The sequence below is a fragment of the Populus alba genome, chromosome 2 (genome assembly GCF_005239225.2).
Source record: "Populus alba chromosome 2, ASM523922v2, whole genome shotgun sequence".
Classification (NCBI taxonomy): domain Eukaryota; kingdom Viridiplantae; phylum Streptophyta; class Magnoliopsida; order Malpighiales; family Salicaceae; genus Populus; species Populus alba.
Window position 1 is genome coordinate 18,325,466 of NC_133285.1, and position 19,950 is coordinate 18,345,415.

The 19,950-nt window shown below is 35.3% G+C and overlaps 2 protein-coding genes and 1 pseudogene across 7 annotated transcripts; 2 read left to right on the plus strand and 1 right to left on the minus strand.

Annotated features, from left to right (window-relative positions):
- The first annotated feature begins 1,199 nt into the window (after positions 1–1,199).
- On the plus strand, positions 1,200–4,934 carry LOC118044154 (protein MAIN-LIKE 2). Of its 6 annotated transcripts, none has more exons than XM_035052336.2 (7): positions 1,200–1,332; positions 1,628–1,746; positions 1,854–2,498; positions 2,667–2,834; positions 2,924–3,313; positions 3,398–4,585; positions 4,674–4,934. In XM_035052336.2, the coding sequence occupies exons 2-6, from the start codon at positions 1,663–1,665 to the stop codon at positions 4,550–4,552; spliced, it is 2,442 nt and encodes an 813-aa protein (XP_034908227.1). In that variant the 5' UTR covers positions 1,200–1,332; positions 1,628–1,662; the 3' UTR covers positions 4,553–4,585; positions 4,674–4,934. The 6 variants fall into 6 exon arrangements, with proteins under 6 accessions (XP_034908227.1, XP_034908228.1, XP_034908230.1 ...); XM_035052337.2 differs by having other exon boundaries at positions 4,711–4,934; XM_035052339.2 differs by having other exon boundaries at positions 4,714–4,934.
- Positions 4,935–7,902: 2,968 nt separating this feature from the next.
- Positions 7,903–9,806, minus strand: LOC118044153 (uncharacterized). Its single transcript, XM_035052333.2, has one exon. The coding sequence runs from the start codon at positions 9,621–9,623 to the stop codon at positions 8,079–8,081; it is 1,545 nt and encodes a 514-aa protein (XP_034908224.1). The 5' UTR covers positions 9,624–9,806; the 3' UTR covers positions 7,903–8,078.
- A 5,886-nt stretch (positions 9,807–15,692) lies between these two features.
- On the plus strand, positions 15,693–19,411 carry LOC118044152 (probable WRKY transcription factor 20; annotated as a pseudogene).
- The last annotated feature ends 539 nt before the right edge of the window (positions 19,412–19,950 follow it).

Sequence of the window (19,950 nt, forward strand, 5' to 3'; positions counted from 1 at the left end):
GAGGTGGTTGAAAAATCAAGAAGGAGATTTTGGACTCTAAAATTCATTTTTCAACAATTTTTACCCAGACGCATCTAGAAAATACAATAAAGACTTAAGTAAATCAATTTATAGCCTAAAATCAGTAAATAATTGATCAAAAAACTAAAAATCAACTTGAATCCAAAAAACTTTTTGAGCCTAAATCTATCATCTCAGGCAAGATGTAGACCAAAGAATATCATAATGAAACTCCTCTCATTGAATATAACCTGTTGAAACTAAGACCAATCTTTTTTGTGGGCGAAATCAGTGCCAACCTAAAGGTTTTCTTTCTTTTCAGTGGAAATCCGATAACTTTCTTTCTTCTTTCTCAAACCCAAGAAATGAAAAATAAGATAAATGAAGTTTAAAAAAAAATAAAATTTTTAAAACTAAAGTGACTAAAGATGTATTAGTAGAAAAGTAGATGGATCAAAGAGAACTTTTGTCTATTTGTAAATGACCACTAAGTTTTTCCGTGTTTTTTTTATTTATCTTTTAATCTTGCCCTTAGCAAATTAGAAACAAACAGTCATCAATTTAGCCAAAAAAATATCTAATCGAGGAGAAAAAAAATTCAAGGATCAAATTAAAAAAAAATAACACTGCTCCATTCCATAGTAAAAATATGAGGGGATGATCCATGGAATTTGCACTATAAAATCACCAAACATTTTAGTTTATTTTAACTAGTTTTTCAACCCGCATTTTGCCACGAGTCAAATGTTTTTTCTCAATATAAAAAATAAAAATGCGAGCTATTTCAATGCGTTTGAATCTCAACTCTAAAATTAAAAGTTAATACATGTATTTAATTAATTAAATAAAAAATTATGCATGCCAATAAATATAAAAAAAGTCACTATCTAAAGACCAATCTGAAACAATTGATAAATAAATAAATATTAAAATTTTTTATTTTTTAATATAAATCATGTATTATTTAATAATTTTATTTCTTGAAAATAATATTTAATTTAATAAGACGATAATAAAACAAGAATGGTTCTTGATATCGTTAAAAAATGGGTGGTTAAGTTGGCCCATTCAAGAAACAATAGATAGCCCAAACATACCATTAAAAAATGGGCCTACGCCCAGACTACTGAAAAAGTGACACGTGTATAAGGACACGTGTTTAACCCAAAACGAGAGGCTGGTTTAGTTGTAGGTTTTGATATCACGTCGCTTCGATGCTTAACCCGTCGTTTTGTTTTCGAAGCAGTTCCTTCCTGGTCGTAGCGGGAGATAAATCAGAACTCTTTCTCCGTCGTCGTTTCGCTAAAAATTTATCCCAGTCTCCTTTTTCAGGTTCGTAATTCCTTTATCCCCTACTCCTCCTCCTTGTTTTTTCATTTTCCCGGAAGCTGCAGCCAGAGCAAGTTAATACAACCACGCTGTTGGTTTTTCTTAGTTTTAATTTTTGTAAATTATTTATTAGACAATAGGAGCAATAATCTAGGTTTAAAGCAAATTAAAAATTGGATATCCATGGAAGATTTCGATTCAAGTCTAATTCATTCTTATCATTACAAAATATTAATAATAACTGCAAGCAACTTGTTGAAAGAGGCGTTTTGGATGGTTAATAATGGAGTTGTTGCAGTTACTTACGTTGGTGGTGGTGGTGGGAAACAGTGAATGGATACGAATCCCGGACCCATTGATGGTAGTGTACTGTATGATCAAGACAAGCATGTCTCCTCTGCAGTTTGGGATGGCCAGGTTGGTGTTTGTGTGGAAACATAGTGTCTTACTTTTCATGATCATTACATTAAAGCACATGCATTGTTTGTGCTCTGCTAAGACTTTGTTTATGTGGTGGTGTTCAGGAGCGTGGTGCGCTAAGATGCCATGAACACACCTCGAAGCTGGGTGAATGGAAGCTAACTCCTAAACAAATTGAGTTGGTGGAGAAAGCTGGATTTGGTTACTTGAGAAAGATTCCGGCTATTAGTCTTGACAATCCTCTAATCTCAGCTCTTGTTGAGAGGTGGAGGAGAGAGACCAACACGTTTCACTTCACTGTTGGTGAAATGACTGTTACTCTTCAAGATGTTGCATTGTTGCTCGGACTTGCGATTGATGGGAAGCCTGTTATTGGAATAACACACACCACTTGTGCCTCGGTTTGTGAAGGGCTTCTAGGGAAAGCACCAGACTCTAACTATGCGAGTGGCGGGATGGTGAAGTTAAGCTGGTTGAAGGAGTTCTTTTCTCATTGTTCTGAAGATGCACCTATTGAAGAAGTTGAGCATTGCACTCGTGCTTATCTTCTGTACCTTGTGGGCAGTACAATATTTTCCACTACCACTGGGAATAAGGTTCCAGTAATGTACCTTCCTTTGTTTGCATATTTTGAAGAAGCTGGGGAGTATGCCTGGGGAGCAGCAGCATTAGCTTTCTTGTATAGAGCACTCGGCAATGCATGTGTTAAATCTCAAAGTACCATTTGTGGTTGCTTAACACTACTGCAGGTTATTTATGTTTTAACTATAGCTATCCATTGATCATCTTGGAGATTGGTGTGTCCTTTATTTATTTATTTTTCTTTGTCAGGATGTGTGCTGCAAGGATTTCTTTCAGCAACTAGTTTCATCCAAGGATAAATAATATTGGTATTGACTGGTTCTTGCTTTCTGTAGTGTTGGAGCTACTTTCACCTCAATGTGGGCCGACCAAAGCTTAATCGGGACCCCATCCATGATCATTTTCCATTTGTACTTAGATGGAAGGGAAAACAAAGCGGGCCAACAACAAACCGTGATGTTGTTTTCTACCGCAAGTCACTGGACTCATTGAAAACAACCGATGTAGGTTTTTACTGCTTTCAGTTCAGTTCTTATTCCACTTACTGAATAAAAAAATTTTCTAATTCAACTGGCGTGGTGTTGACACACAGGTGGAGTGGCTTCCTTACAAAATTATGGACAGTACTGTAATACCAAAAGATATTAAAAATACTTTGATTTTAGGGAGATCAAAGACAATGCTCATATGCTTCGACAAGGCAGAAAGACACCTTCCTGACCGTTGCCTAAGGCAATATGGCATGCTTCAACCAATCCCAGAAGATGTGGAGCGGTGGCTGAGAAAGAGTCGAGGAGTTGATGGTGGGGTCGACTTGTCTGGGAAAATGGAGTCGGAGCTTAATGAATGGATGGAACGTCAACTCCATATTGTGGATGGGGATGATGGTGTAGATGAAAGCGACTACATGCAATGGTACTGGAAAATTACTCGTAAAGTTGTTGGAAGGCCAATCTCTCTCTCATCTGAGTTCCAAAGGACGGTAGGACTATGCTCAAACTTCAATTTTGCTATTACATTTATTTTTTATAATAATCTTTAATGGTCTATTCTTTAACTGTCACAGATCTCTGGTCTAAGGGAAATTGCTTATTTAGCGGATTCATTCTCAACAAAAGGGTTGGATGGACAGCAATTTGAGTCAATTTCAAGGATCAGGTTTATTGCGCAGGACTGTTTGAGGGACCAGATTGAATGTCCAGCCACACCTTCAGTCCCCCCACAAATTGAACTAGGAAAAAGGTCAAGGGGGAAGGAGAGGATAAGAAGGAAAGGTATTGGGAAACGCAGGAGAAAGGGTGATCTAATGGAATATCAGGAAGCAAGTGAGGATGACCAGCCTCAGTTTTATGGTGCAATTATCGAGGCTGATCAGTTGCACTTGCATCAGGCAGATGGCGAGGTTGGTCAGTTGCTGTTATGCCAGGCAACTGATAACTTTGATCCTCAACAGCTGTCTCATGCAGCTGGCGAGGGTGACAGTGAAGAGCTGCCAAATGTGGTTATTAAGGAAGATGGTGCAAAGCTTAGCAATGCTACAAAGGATATCATTGACTCTCAATCTTGTAGAGACTCTGACAGTGTGAATGACTCTCAGCCTTGTCATGCAACTATTGAGGTCAACGACAGAAAAATATATGGTGAGGCAAGTAAAGTGTTTGATGATTCCCAGTCCTGTGAGCCAACAAATAAGATGAATGATTCACAAACTTGTCAGGCAACAATAAGTGATCATGATTCTCAGCTTCCTGATGCATTGGACAAGGTCAATGACTCAGGACTCTTTGATGCAACAATTAATGAGGTTCAGCCCAATGGTGCTATTGATGAGATCAATGATCTGCATATTTCTGATGCAACAAATGCGGTCAACGATTTGCAGCTACCTGACACGAATGAAGGGCTCAAAGCCTCGCAGCTTCCTTATACAACCCAAGAGGAAGATGATTCGCTCCCCCCAGATGCAACTGCAGAGATCAATGACTTGCAGCTTCCAGATGCAATTAAAGAAGCCAATGACTTGCTGCTCCCTGATACAATTGAAGAGGCAAAAGACTTGCCGCTTCCTGATACAAAAGATGAGGCCAGTGATTCAACTCTCTTTGATGCTGCTGACAAGATTGATCAACCAAAAGCCAAAGCTACAATAGAGGATGTTCCAGCATCTCTTGATACTGTTGAGGATGCTGCAAAGCAGGGTGATAAAAGTGTTGGAGCATGAAAAGAAGGCCTTGCCATGATAATTCTTCTGTAGGTACTTTTAATATGCTTGCTGTTTTCTACCTCGTGTTCATTAATCTTTAAGCAAAACATTTTGATGTTTGCCATGCATTTCATTGCAGATTAATAAGCAGTAAAATGTTCATTTTATTCTGGCAGCAGCTCAAGAGCAACACCATAAGTGTCTGAAAATGGGGGACAACCAGTAATTGTAGAAGAATACTCGCACCATTATCGTTTGAAGACTCTAATATTCATGATACCATGTAGCTTATAGAATTAGGTCATTAATATAGGGATGTTGAAAGTTATTTTCCAATTGAGAAATTCACATTATATTTTGAAGATGCTCATCTAATACTTCACTAAATTAGATTCATGCTTATGGTGGGGCGTGATCTGGCTTTTATATGCATGGTGATGTGCTGTTGATAAAATTCTGTGTTGCCCTCGTTGCAGGTTCTGTGTGTCTACTTCTCTCGATTAGATTGCGCTCTCATTCTCATTCTTTAAGTTAGAGAAGCATCTGATAAAAATATTTTCGATCATGTCTGGGATTATAGAATTCAACTCCACCTTCTATGTGAGTTGTTATTGCTTGTGTTTAGGCTATATCAGAGAACGTGGTGGTATTGTTTCTCTCCTCAACAGGAAAGACTCCTGCTTTTGATGCGAGGCATCTATTAACCACTACTTTATTCATTTTTTTAAGTCTTAATGCCTTTAAGAATTGAGTGACTCAGCACTTATTTGACAGAGGAGGCGCAGTGCTCCCTGCTCTCTGTTTGGGCTCTATTGTATTGTATGCATGCGTGGGCACAAGCAGTATGACTCTTCGGTAAGATGTGCTGTACCTTTATTTTAATTCTTTTGGTCGGGAAAGTTCATGGAAGCATCCAAGTGGTTTAATTATGTGTGTCGAAGATGATGTGCAGGCTTTGTTTGGACAGGGGAGGGCAAATCATTAGAAAGAGCTAAGGATTTGGGTTTCCCCTTTTTTAATATTTCAATCAGTCTTTTTCCCCCTTGTTCTTTCTGAGCTTTGCTCGACATGTGATAGTTTTTGTTTTCCCCATCATCTCTTGCTATAAATGGTTTGCAACAACTAGGCTGCTGTGAACTTAAAATGTTTTGTAATTTAAATGGCGAACATTAGCTGATTAGATCTAGCAATGACAATAAATATCATGAATCGAGTTTCTCCAACCTGAACCTAAACCTAATTTGCTTTTGGGTATTCATAATCAAAACTTACCCAACCCAAACTTAAATGCTATAATTTAGTACATAATTAACTTGATATATAAGGTTATTTATTTTTTTTGAGTTGGTTTCAGATTGGGTTTGGGTTGAATAGAGACTAGTTAGTATCTATACCCGCATTAAAACCTGATTTTTTACCTTGAGGTTTTACATCCATAATAATCAAATATGCAGTTTGTTTGATGGTATGGTTGTGGTTGTTTTTTAAATAATTTTTCATGTCAAAATGAGACTAATGATGTTTTTTTTATATTTTAAAAATTATTTTTGATATCAGCACATCAAAATAATTTAAAAACACTAAAAATATATTAATTTGATGTTAATAAAAAAATAAATTTTTAAAAATATTTTTAAAACACATGAACAAATATCCAACTAATTTTCACCATTCAAAAGTGCACTGGTCCTGGGTGTGGCAAAACCTCCTGCAGAAGAGAAATTTCAAGTCATGTCTAGTCTAGGATGGTTTCTGTAACCCAATTAATTGAAGCGGAGGTTTATTTCAAATTTCCAACTTTTTTAAATTAATAAGCAAAAATCTTACACCTTTTATATAATATCACTGAACAGTTTCTAGTCCTGGCATAGCTTCATAATAATAATTCAACAGTGGGAATCATAATAATAATAATAATAATAATAATAATTCTGTAAAGCTCCCCAACAACTAAGAGGCACCTACAAATAACTGAAGGTGTGAAGAACACGGATCCGAACAAGATTTGAGCAGTGATTCCTACATGGCCAGTACTGTTCCCATTGACATAAATGTTACTGCGACTCAAACCTCTGTGAAAGAGGCCAGCAGTCATGCAAATGAAGAAATTCCAACCACTCTCAAGCCTGCTCAGACCACATCCTCAACGCTTTCAAATTGAGGGAGCTAAGCAATGATGTGCTTGTTCTTGTCCGATGTTCTCAGCAACTGAACCTCCGAATGAAGCCGATTGATGAGTAGAAAACAAAAATCTCATCCCTAGCATGGAATACAGAGAGCATATATTTTATTCTGGCTTGTTCTCTGTAATCAAACAGAGATTTAATTTGTATTCCTGACTCTAGACGTATCTACGCTTGAAGCAATGGAGTTTGAGCATGTTCACTGTCCTCCTCTTTCATGGGTTACCCGTGCTTGCCTCCAATGCCCTATAACTGAAACATCGAATCTCGGGATCACTTTCTAAAACCATCCTGCTACTTTTTGCTTGTCCAGCAGGACTCCATGGAGTGCCGATGGTGGTCAAGACATATAAACTGTGATTGACAACATGTTATCTCAACTGGACCTTAACCTGAGAAGCCCTTGGTCACCGGAAAAGCACATTGCCTCTGGATTCCCACTAAAATAAGTATGGTCATCACAATAGTAACATTTGACCCAGAAGATGATAAGCAAGTCGCTTCCCATGGTGACATTCCAGAACTAAAAGGAAAGGATTGCTCTAACCAGTCGACCACACAGAGGGTCCAAGTAAAGAAGTTACTAGTTGTTCATAATAATCTCTGCTTAACTAATAAACTTCTATAATAATCTCTTCTTATTATGAACATCAAGCACTGCAGTCCATTAACAGTGAAATCATTTTCTATATTTATTATCATCAGCAGAAACCTGTTTGCCAATACTGTAATGAGTGAAGCATAAACATGGCAGCAGCCTTGTAATCTGAGAATCATATTAATAATCCCACTGGATTATTGTTTGAATTCAAGGGGTTATAGAATATGAAGTATTTTGTTTTGCATTTCAGAAGCACCTTTCGTATTTTGGCCAGACAAAATGAATTTATTGACTTCTATCAAGCAACCTACTAACTAGAACAATAAGTTGATCCAACATGAGGATCCAATTAGATGTCCTCATGAAATTTAAATTGCACATCAAAATATTCAATGTTTTCTGCCATCCTCACACTTATTCAGCATAACCAAAACTGAGAATTGACAATGTCTGACCGGCTTACCAAAACAGCGAACTTGAATCCTAGACATCTTTCCTTCAAACCACACATACAAAAATAAAATATAAAAATGGAACCCTTAAATTAAGAGCAGTTATTGAATACTAATTTCCCGCACGAGACATCCTTCATAATCTCTTCTTTTCATTAAACCCACAAGTTATATAGAAACAGAGGAAAAAAGAAAACAAAGGCCATGGTACATGGTTCCTTAAAAACAAAAGGCATCATTTATAGCTAATAAATGCTGCCATTAAACAAGTGCTTGGCAGAATATAACACTATTGAAAACATTACAGTTTACCAAGGAGGATTAGAATTCTCCCTTATAGAAGGTGACCTGGAACTTATGCTCCCATCTCTTCCAAACCTCGAGATACTCCTTCCACTCTTAGGAGTACCAACTCCTGGACTTGCCCCTCTATAACTGGCACGGAGGGTTTCATCTACAGAGGATGAAGACCTGGAAATTGCATTTCTCACAAACTTCTGTGCAGCAGGAGAGAGCGTTCGCACACTTGGACTAGCGCTGCCCCCTCTACTTGGAGAGGGCAACGGTGGCTTTTGAAACATCTTTGACTTCTCCCTCAACCTTCGCGAAGCCTCCCTTGACAATGAATGGGCCTTCACATCCCGTGCAGGTGGATTAGGGATTTTAAAATGCGGCCCATTGCCACTACCACCAATATCAATCGGGGTATCCTCAGGTTCCAACCTCATTGGTGTCCCTTCAATCTCACCCCAAGTAATAAATGGCGACTCATCAACTCCAGGAGCCGGTGATGGTGTCCTAACAAAACTATACCCATCATCTGCCTTCTTCCCTGATTCCACATAAAACCTATCTGGTGTCCTCCTCAAATCCTCCAAATCATACTTCTTTGCCTTATCCCCGTCCCTATCATACATAGGAAGTGGAGTAGCCCCAGCTACAGGAGTATAAAGCACCTCAACAACACCATCATCTCTTGGCCTAGTATCCAACATCTTACCATGAAAACGTGTGCTGGACCTATTGATTTCTTTAGTCAAACCCTTCAATCTAACAGCCTGTTCCTCCTCAGTCAATGGAGCCTCACCCCTATCAGCCGGATGATACATCAGCAAATTCTTCGCTGTGTACTTCCATCCTTCCAATGTGCTCGGTGGCTGATCAGAAGTTCCAAAACCATCTGTAATCCTATCCCTCTTCGCATCCCCAATCAATTTAACATCCTCCTTTTCACCTTCTAACAAATGCTCATATCTCTCCTTCCTTTTCCTATTCACTTTCTCTAATATCTTTGAAAAGCTATCGTTATCCTCACTCGTATATCTCCTAAAAAAATCGTCTAAACTCAAATTCTTATCAACAGCAACTTCATTCTCATTAGACTCTGCGTTACTAGATAATCCCCTATCCATAACAACGCTAGGTGTTTGCATCCTGCTATCAAATTCATCAAATGGAGTAAGACCACGCATAAAAGTAGAACCTGGGGTTTGGGTTCGATTTCTACTCCGTATGCTGCCGTCGGAGCTGGGATTATTTACCTTTTTGCCACGGCGCTCCATAATCTTCAACTGGGCATCTCGGATTTGGATCGGATCGCCCGATTTCATTGCTTCGAGCCAATCAAGACGGTCACGTAGCTTCGAGATATCAGGGAAGAAGTCGCGCTCGATGATTTTCTCGATGGTGGCCACATAGGTGTCCTCGTCAAGAACCGTGGGCCGTTTACTAGGGTTTATCGGGGTGTTGTCGATTGAGGAGGAATTGCTGGAGATCTGGAGGGTATTTTCGGAATTTGAATATGGTGACGGAGATGAAAGGTGGCGTGGTGAGTGTCCTGGAGAGAGTAGCATGATGATTTAGAATGAATTAGGGTTAGTCTTTCCACAAGAAATTGATTTGAGTGATGAAAATTGGGAAATTTTGAAGGTTAGGGTTAGGGTTCTTGAAGCTTTTGAAGATCGGAGACGGAGAATGGATGCGCGAAAACTGCGTGCGCGTTACGTGATTTGGATTTGTGTCCCTTTATTTATTATATTTATTATTATTATTAATGGTGTTGAAGAGAGTTGGAAACGACGGCGATCTAACGGTCATGATGAAATCCTTATTAAATAGCCGACATGTCCAATCGCTCCTCCAACTTGTAACTTCAAAGTTGATAGGATTTAAAAAAAAAAATAAAAAAACTTTCATTTTTATTTTTCTTTATATTATTTGGCAGTCAATGATGAGTGATTGGTAGTATGATTTATTATTTTTTTAAAATTATTTTTGTTTTAAAATATAAAATTAATTTTTTGAGGTGTTTCTTATAGTTTTGATGGGTTGAAATAAAAAATAAAATAAAATATATATAAAAAATATTTTTTAAAAATACCTCGCACCGCATTACCCAATACTTACACTAAGAGCTCATTTGTTATTGTGATAACAATTGTTTTTTAAAAGGTTTTTCGCTTCAAAATATAAAAAATATTTTTTTATTTTTAAAATTTATTTTAAATATATTTAAAATAAAAATTAAAAAATAATTTTTATTTTTATTTGTTTTAAACGATTTTAAAACATATAAAACAACCAAGTTATTATAATTATTACACAACCAATCATTTAACAAAATTGACCCTTAATAGATTAGAAGTGTATCTCTAGGCTATATTAGTTATCTGTCCTGTATATTTATTTTAATAAAAAAATATTTTTAAAATTTAATATCTATAAATATTGAGTTTAGCTATAACATTGGATTCAAGAGTCTTGCGTATAGCTGTAATGTCAAATAAAAAAATAATATTTATAATATTAATAATAATATTTAACTTGTTTGTCAAAATTTTTATTTTTTTAAAAAAATTATGGTTTTTCTTCTATACTAATAATAATTTTTTAAATAATAATAATAATAATAATAATAATAATAATAATAATAATAATAATAATAATAATAATAATAATTTTTAATTTTACACTTAAAATCAAATTTATTGTTATTTTTCAATATTGATAAAATTGTTTTTCAAATTTATTAATTATTTTAATAATAATATTAATTACAATATTTTTTATATTAATATTTTCAATTACAATACTATTTTTGATATTAATACTTTCAATTATAATAAAAATAATAATATTTAGAAACCTAAAACTCAAGAACCTTAGGTCCTGACGTCGATCTAAGAGAATTAAGTCCTAACGCATGACCCATTAGCCTTGGATTCTAATGCTAGACCCAAGAGAAATGACACCTGACACAGGATCCAAGGGAATTGGATCTTGACGAAGGCCCAATAATCTTGGGATAGGTGGGGTTACAAGATCCAGAGGATTTGGATCTGCGCTCTAGCCACACCTAAGCTTCTTGAGTGAGGCGCAACTTTCCTTCTACAAGTTTCTTGGATTCGGAAGGGGATGCCTGATCTAAGTTAATAATAATAACAACAATAACAACAACAAAAACAACAACAATAATTGATTTTACCCTTCAAATCAATTCTATGTGTTTTTATAGTAATATTGTTTTACAAATTTAGTAATATTAATGAATATAATAATATTTATAATATTAATAATAATATTAAACTCGTCTGACCTAAATTCTTATAATATTTATAACACAAATAATACTAATTTTAATATTAATAATAATAATTATAATAAAAAATAATATCATTTATAACACAAATAATAATATTTTTGATATCAATGACAACTTTTAATTAGCGTTAGTGTTTATTTCCTAGGCTGCTGCCAGGCACACGGGTTTGGCCTTGGCGTTCTGGCTTGAAGTCGAGACAACCTTGGCCAGGTGTCTGCAGCCTGGGTCGTGCAGCCTTACCAAAATCAAAACTGACAATTTTCTCCCCAATAAAAAATACAACCCCACCTCCTGCAGTTTTTGCAACTCTCTGTAGTAAGGGCAGTCTTGCCAATTCGCCTACCCAACCCATAGTGCTTTTAGTAAAGAGAAAATCTAAACAGTGCCGTCCATAGTGAAAGTACTCACACTCTACAGTAATTTGCGTCATAGTACCGAATAATGCAATCCACAGTGAAAGCACTCACAGTCCACAGTAACTCACGCTATAGTAAAACACAGATCCTTTATTATATATATATATATATATATATACACGGTGGAGTATTATGCAAGCCCCAATTATATATAATCAACTGCTCCTCTGTCGTATCTGCTATGAGGTCTTAAAATTAATTTCTAACAATGTCAAGTTGATGCAATCGCTCCTATATGCACTGACTAAAGACACTCGTCATAATAGAAGATCACATAAAACTTATATGTCAATCGACCCTCCATATCCTGTCACAGTGGTTCCATCTATCAGAAGACTAGTCAATATAGTAACATCCAAGAAGTGTGAGTGTCATCTCACCAACACATATACAGAAGGTGTGTGTCTTATGCCTCTATCGCTCAACTAAAGCTGCAATCAATGCACGATTAAGATGTATGCCACATTGCTGACTGATCTTATAAAAACCAACATTGATTTCTGACTGATCTTATGAAAACCAACATTGAAAACAAATAGGTGGATATGTTCATGTAACTTCATTAAGGTATGATGTCAAGGTGTTACAGGATCACCGCCCTAAAAATTAAACAATTTAGTTATTTACACAATTAAAATCTTTAGATTTTAATAATTTATAATGCTTAATTAAAAATGTTATTAATCTAAATATCTAATCTCTCTACTCTAAATATCATCAGAACGATGCTAATCCTGCATATATAAAACTAACCTATCATCAAGACTTGCCTCAACAACTAGGTGATCCTATCTATTAGCATTCCTAGAAGCAGTGAAACCTTTTATAGTCTAAACCATGTCTCCCTTGAAATCCTATATAACAAATTATTAGCCTTTGTAATACAATTAAACATCAAAATAGTTGAATTAAAAATAATAATTAAAGTTTATATAATTTAAAAGAAATACAAAAAAATAACATACGTTGTCTTGTTTCACAAGTTTTTCTGTTATAACTCCTTTGACTACTATGACATATCTATTCAATGAGTGCCCCTCTCTAGCATCCATCTTATTATGTAGACAAGTGAATTTTCTTCGACCCCTATCCGTTCATCATCTAGTTTGACACACACATATATATATATATATATATATATATATAGACCAATATATGCAGGTTACAATGAAGCATAAGGCAAGGGTTGAAAATGAAGAATATATACATTTTTATATGACAAAAGTAGAAATCATCAACAAATTACACATAGTTCACATTTTATAAAGTGCAACATATAATTATAGTGTGAACATGATCAATGATATAGTTTCCATTTGCTACAAGTACATGTTGCTTCATTGATGTTAATCGTTTCTTGTACTTTTCTTGTAACACTAGCTGTTAGAAGTGTCTAAAAATGAAATATTTCACCTTTAAGATCAAATAGAAATATCAAGTGTGATCTAGAAGTTGTCGCATTGACAAGTATTTCAGATAGGATTTTTGAAAGCCACAATACATCACAACTAAAAAAATCTTTAATTGTTTTTCTACGCTCTACAAAATATTCATTACACCTAAAAAAATATTATCTACACTATAACTGATACATGCAAGCCATGGTCAATTTTTAAAACATTATTAAAAGTATCTAATAAATTCTTAGTCATATTTCCATAACGATGACCACTTAAATCATATGACAATGCCTATTTTTCTTTAGATTCAACTTCTAGCCATGCTCTGATTGCATCATTAGTTTTTACTAAATCCTCATATAAAATATCAAACTCTTGTTTTAAAGGATTTGTAAATATCCTATGCAAAATATTTTTCAAGGCAACATTTTTAACTTAGTGATGAAGTTAACTACAAAGTGTTGTGAACAATATCGATGATATCTAATAGGCTTGGAAAAAATTCAAGTCATATAATTCTTAATCATTGTCTGACATAATACATAACTTAGTTCGACTGTCAATCATGTATCGATGAGGCAAATCTAAAAAACAACTCTAATTATTGTTTGTCTCTTCTTCAACAATAGCAAAATACAACGGATAAACTACATTATTTATATTATAAGCAACTGCAACCAATAACTTTACCTTGTATTTATCATAAATGTGAGTACTATCAATAATAGTAAGAGGATAATAATATTGAAACTCATCAATTGAAGCACAAAGTGCCTAAAATGCTCTCCTAGATATTGCCTTATTACCATCAACCATTTTATGATCCCAAGTGACAATTGTTTCTGAATTTGAGTCTCTAACGACTAGTAACATTCTAGGTAGGTTTTGAAATGACTTTTCATGTGTGCCAAGTAACCGCTATAATATTTTTTATTTATCCATCCACACCTTCCAATAAAAAAACTTTATGCTTATAATCCGTCTCCACAATACATTGAATTGTTGCAACACTCGTACTTAAATCTCTCATCATAATTGTCAACATCACCTTAGCAATTAGATCCGAGTCAATATGACGATGGTGTTGCAAAACAAGAGGGTTTTGACATATGTGTAGCTCTTTTAATTTTGAAATTTCCCATTAAATTCTACATTTGATAATATTCTCCATGCAAATACCATCTACATACCGGTTCATAAATATATTGCAACTGAACACAATTTTTAGTTGAATAATGAAACTTGTACTGCAATGAACTCTTTATATGCCATCGCTTTATTACATTAATACATTCATACTTGTCTATGAATTTCGTTTTTAATTTCCAATTCATCAATTGACAAACCTAAATGTTAACAACTATTAGCCAAATCATTCCATTCATATTGGTCATCCACACTTGTAAGCTCAAATTCAAGAGTAATAGGAGCTATGTATTGATTAACAAGCTTAACTAACTCAATATCCCCATCATCCCCATCTTTCTCCTCAACCTCAATTCTATTAATATGACAGTTATCTTCGGCATCACTTGATTTAGATTCTCTTAGTCAATAATTTTAAATTTTATTGATTTTAGAAATAAATATTTTTATTATTAAAAAACTTATAAAAAATCAAGAAAACTCTTAATCAATAATTTTACATTTTAAATGTAAAATAATATTTTTATTATTTAAAAATATAAAAAAACTTATACATCCCCAACCAATCTTTAAAACTAAAAAACCTTGGCCTAAAGATTTTTTTTTTTGTTCCACTCAAGAGTAAATAAATAATTTTATTATAGCAATCTACATTACACTGTATGTATTGACACATGAAAACACCATAACGAGGTTTAAAGTTTTGTTAAATTATTGGAAAAATTTAAAATACAAATGTAAGTGCAATGAATCTGTCAAAGAAATATGGATTTGTATATATGCAGGAGCAGAAGCACAAACTCTCTCTCTTAGTTTTTATTTTGTTAATGTAAATAATAATGTTATTGTGATTATTTTGTAAATAATTTTTTATATTAAAATATATATTAATGATGTTTTTTTATTTAAAATTAATAAAAATTTAAATTGTTTTAAAAATATTTTTAAAAACACATGCAAACATTTATGAATCACGGAATCATTTTCTCTTGCTTTTTTTCTACTCAATACTAATGATGCCCGTACTGTCCCATCTCTCTCTCTCCTCTCGTACTCAGCCTGCCTGTCTGATTAGACTTTTCTTGCTTTTATAACCTTAAACTCTCCAAAACCCCTTCCCTCGGGCTCACCTACACCAGCTTAAAAAAAGAACTAAGTGAAACCTCATCGGAACTTCAGTAGTCGCCGGTTGGTTCCGATGCGATCTACGGCCCTGATTGAGTCGAGAGTCAGAATTATAGGGTTTCGCGTGGGAGTGGGACCACCTGATCATCATCATCACCATCATAAAAATAAAAAATGAAGACTGGTTACCATTTTAGGTAATTTATATTACGGGAGTAGAAGATATATGGTTTACTCTAATGATTACTGTATTTATGACTAATTGTTCTAAGATTTTTATTTCAATTTTTTGTTCTTCTGTTAATTAGTATTTTTTTCACTCTTTAATTTCTAATTAATTAGTATTTTTCACTCTTTAATTTCTAATTATATATGCTATTTAAGTTTTCAGCTATAATTTGCTCCGTTGGGAAAATGCAAGGAATAAATAGATAGAAATTGAATTCTAGAACCAAAAGCTGCTGCTGGTGGTGGTCTTAGCACTGTTAAAATTATTTGATTATCATAATTGAAATAGTTAAACCGCAAAGGTATGAACTAGTGGTTAAGGAGGTTTATTTCCCTGGTTTTTTTGGTTCTAACCTTTGGGTTAGCTTTGAAGGAATTTATTAAATTATGGCCTTAAGATTATTTAGGAAGAGGACTTAATCTTGGTTGATATAGGCATGTTGGTGCGTCTATTAAAAAAAAAATGATAATTATCGGTGAAAAAGAAACTATTTCTTTCACTTACTTTTTGCATCAATTTTCTTGGCAACCGAGAAAAGAATATATAAATTTTTGCCTTGATCTTCTTATTAATCATGGCTGGAGTTTATTTACTAATATGGGTTGCTCTTAACTTCGTTTGGGAAGGGGGCGGGGGAATTATTCAACGCAAGCTCATGGATTATTTATTTACCATTGAAGAGAGTAGAAGCATTTCAAATTAGCTGTGCATTTGAAAATGCCGTGAGAGTATCCGGAAATAAATGGTTTCCGAATTGTTTGAAGCAGGCACAACTTTGAAACATTGGGTTCCATTATGTTATATGTGAAAGGAATTATCTAGCATGTTGGTTGATTGAATATGTGCATCATTTGCTTGTTTGCTGTTAAGGGAGTTAGCGTCTCTCTGCCAAAGATCATTGATTTGTTTGATGGGAGTGTTATTTTTCAAATAAAATGTTGATACACATCCTTTTGTGTGTAACATGTAAGTCTGCTGTATCTTTTACTAGAAATATTCTAGGAATGTTGAGTTCACAGTCAGCAGTTGGGATGCAACAGCTCAAAATAAAATAAAAAAAATGGTTATTGAAGTGCTTGGTATTTTTTTTTTTGATTTACGTTGGTGTCCGGACCAGTTTGTACTCACCACGACTAATCCCACGGCACACTGAACATCCTACAAACCCAATGAGCATGTAAAGCATCGCAGGGATGACAAACGTGCACAGTGAGATTTGAACCTAGATGCAGAGAAAGGGAACAAGCCCCTTCCACCACTAGAGCAAGACCTCAAGTGCAGTGCTTGGTATTTTTATTTCTACCGGTGCTTGATGCATATACAAAATTTTCATCGACATTTTATTCATCATGCCTCAATTCAAAATCAGGTTTACATGATAGTGATTACCAACTTTATATATATATTTTCTTAAGTTCTCCATATTACTAAAGAAGTTTTAAAATTTTTGTTTGAAACTTGAATTAGTTGGTCTCGATTGTCAATTTGCAAATTCTCACTGTTATTAATTTTACTTTGATGCTTCCTCAGGTATGAACAGCCTCCACCATGTGCCATTTGTTCAATTGTGCTGTCAATTGTTTAACAGCACCTTGAACTTATCTCTTTGGTTTCTTCTATAACTTCCCAAATTAACATGGTCTCGTCAGAGGAAGTTTCTCCCAAGGAATTGCAGAAAAGACAGAGCCCAGATGGTGGGACTGACACAGCACAACAGACCCGTGGTAGTGGAGGTGATGCTTCACAACAAGAAGGAATTCCTCCTTCAAATGCCCCTGAGAAACCTTTGGAGAACACTGGGGGGCGTATTTTGCAGTTAGACAAAGAAGGAAGTGTTTCTTCTTTAACACCTCGGAAATTGTCACATACCCCTGGCAGTGATCTCCATTCCTTGCAATCTGGTCAGGAAAGATGGAGTCCTTCTATCATGCGGGAAAAAGTGTCAGAGGATGGATATCGCTGGCGAAAATATGGGCAGAAACTTGTTAAAGGAAATGAATTTATACGGAGCTATTACAAATGTACACATCCAAGTTGTCAAGTGAAAAAGCAATTGGAGTGCTCACATGATGGGAAGCTTGCTGATATCGTTTACATTGGTGAGCATGAGCATCCCAAACCTCAACCTAACCTCCCACAAGCAGTTGGTTGTGACCCGTCCATTGTTGAAGAAAAACCTGATAATCTTTTACTGTCTGGCGTTGAAGGTAACAGGGAAAAATCGCCATATTGTTCATTTTTTGCTCTTAACTAACAAGTGATCATTATTGTGTTGTCTTATGTTTTCACTAATTGATAAATGAAGAAAGTCAGGCACCTAATCCGATTGAGCCAACAACTACCTCTCAGATTTCAACTGTCACATCCAGCGAGTTTGTGAAGCGTGTGCTATCAGAACCAAATAGGATAAGGGATGAGATTGATGATGATCAACGCTTAAAACAACGGTAAGTTAATCCAATGTCTGTAAATTGATATTACTCTATTGTTTCAAGCGCAGAAAATTACTAAAATGGCTGTAAATTTATTTTACTCTATTGTTTCACGTGTGAGATATCTCTTTTGTTTCAAATGAACACAACAGGAAGAAAGGTGACTGTAATGATGATTCTACTCCTTTAGATAAGCCAACTGGTGAGCCACGCCTTGTCATTCAAACAAAATGCGAGGTTGACACTGTCAGTGATGGGTATCGTTGGCGTAAATATGGGCAGAAATTGGTTAAAGGCAATCCAAATCCCAGGTAACTGCCAAATTTAATGAACTCAACAAGGTTAGAACTTGGTTTATACATGTTTAGTTTACTTCTCTTCCCTCTGGTTATGAATATATGTCAGGAGATGCCTGCTTATATTGGTAGCATAATGACGAGATTGGGATGTCCTTATGTGGAGACCAAAGTACTCCGATTACATGCTGACTTTGATCTACCCTCCATTATGTAGGAGCTACTACAGGTGTTCCAGTCCCGGATGTCCAGTTAAGAAACATGTAGAGAGGGCATATAATGACCCAAAATTAGTTATAACCAGCTACGAGGGACAACATGATCACGATATGCCTACTGTTGCTCAAAACACAACTGGTCTCAACAATTGTACAACTACCATCCAGAATGGCGCGTCAGGTGCTAAATGAGGAGAAAGTGATGCCATCTCCCATTTACCATGACATGGTTGCTTATAATAGTTCGGATTCCAACATCAAATCGGAGGAGAAAATGAATTCTGAGTTGAGAAATATATGGAAAGAAAGCATTTCAGGCCATGAAAGTGAATCAAGGGAGCAGAAAAATGGCTAGTCAAGTGCCACGAAAGCAACTGATATTGTTGTCAATGACAATCCTGTGTCAGCAGGTAGATCAACGGAGCAACATGATGGCGAGTCAAGAACTGAATCAAAAGAGAAAAGTGCTGCTTGTGGTGATCGTACCATCACTCCAGATCCAGAGAGTAGTCCATATGAACAGCACATGCTAAATTCAAAGCCTGGCCTCAGCTAATTGAAACAGATTGATTTTTAGAATCGTGGGAAACGACCTCCATCTCTATAAATCAGTCCTTATAGGTCAATTTATCATTAAATATAACAGCAAGTATCGGATATGTGACAGCTTTGATGTAAAAGCATTTGAACATGGTAAAAAGATGTTCCGAATTCGAGTTACAATTCCTGGAACCTAGTTTGGTACGTCCTGTATCTGCATTCCATACATTTTAGCTCAGCCACTCCCCACTGACCTCACTCCTTGCAATAAGCGCTTGTCTTCGAACTGTCAAATTAATAGCTTTTGCTGTAAAGCCCATATTTCATTCAAAGCAGGCCTCATGTCTGTAAACTGACTGTCTTCTGTTTTTTTCTAAACATAATACGCTTTTCATACCACAGATATCTCGGTAGAAGCAAATTGCTGCTTATTGATACCCAATCTGGAGGCAATTTCGAGGAACTGGGGCTGTCTAACACGCAGTTCTTGTAGCATGTATCAATCATGCTACTACTGTAATTACAAACCATTAAAAAAGTTCAAAGCAGCTGGTGCCTTCCTCTTATATAAAAAAAAAAGGAAAACCTAGAGATTCTACCTCAGCTGGTTGCCTGCTTTCCTAAATGAGAAAAATAAAATCAGCATGCATCACTTCCATGCACAAGATGCCGCCACATCCCTGTTCATCCAGCCAAGATAAAGAGCCCCATCTTTTTCTTGAAGCCTATTGTAAATTTTTTTTTTCTTGATCCTGACATCCAAGCACCGGATTATAG

What these genes read in the sequence shown, in the direction of transcription:
- LOC118044154 (XM_035052336.2), top strand. Translation starts at nt 1,663, where the DNA reads ATGGATACGAATCCCGGACCCATTGATGGTAGTGTACTGTATGATCAA. An exon ending in GTTGCTTAACACTACTGCAG is followed by an intron (nt 2,499 to 2,666) that starts GTTATTTATGTT and finishes TGCTTTCTGTAG; the next exon opens with TGTTGGAGCTACTTTCACCT. An exon ending in CATCTGAGTTCCAAAGGACG is followed by an intron (nt 3,314 to 3,397) that starts GTAGGACTATGC and finishes TAACTGTCACAG; the next exon opens with ATCTCTGGTCTAAGGGAAAT.
- LOC118044153 (XM_035052333.2), bottom strand. Translation starts at nt 9,623, where the DNA reads ATGCTACTCTCTCCAGGACACTCACCACGCCACCTTTCATCTCCGTCA.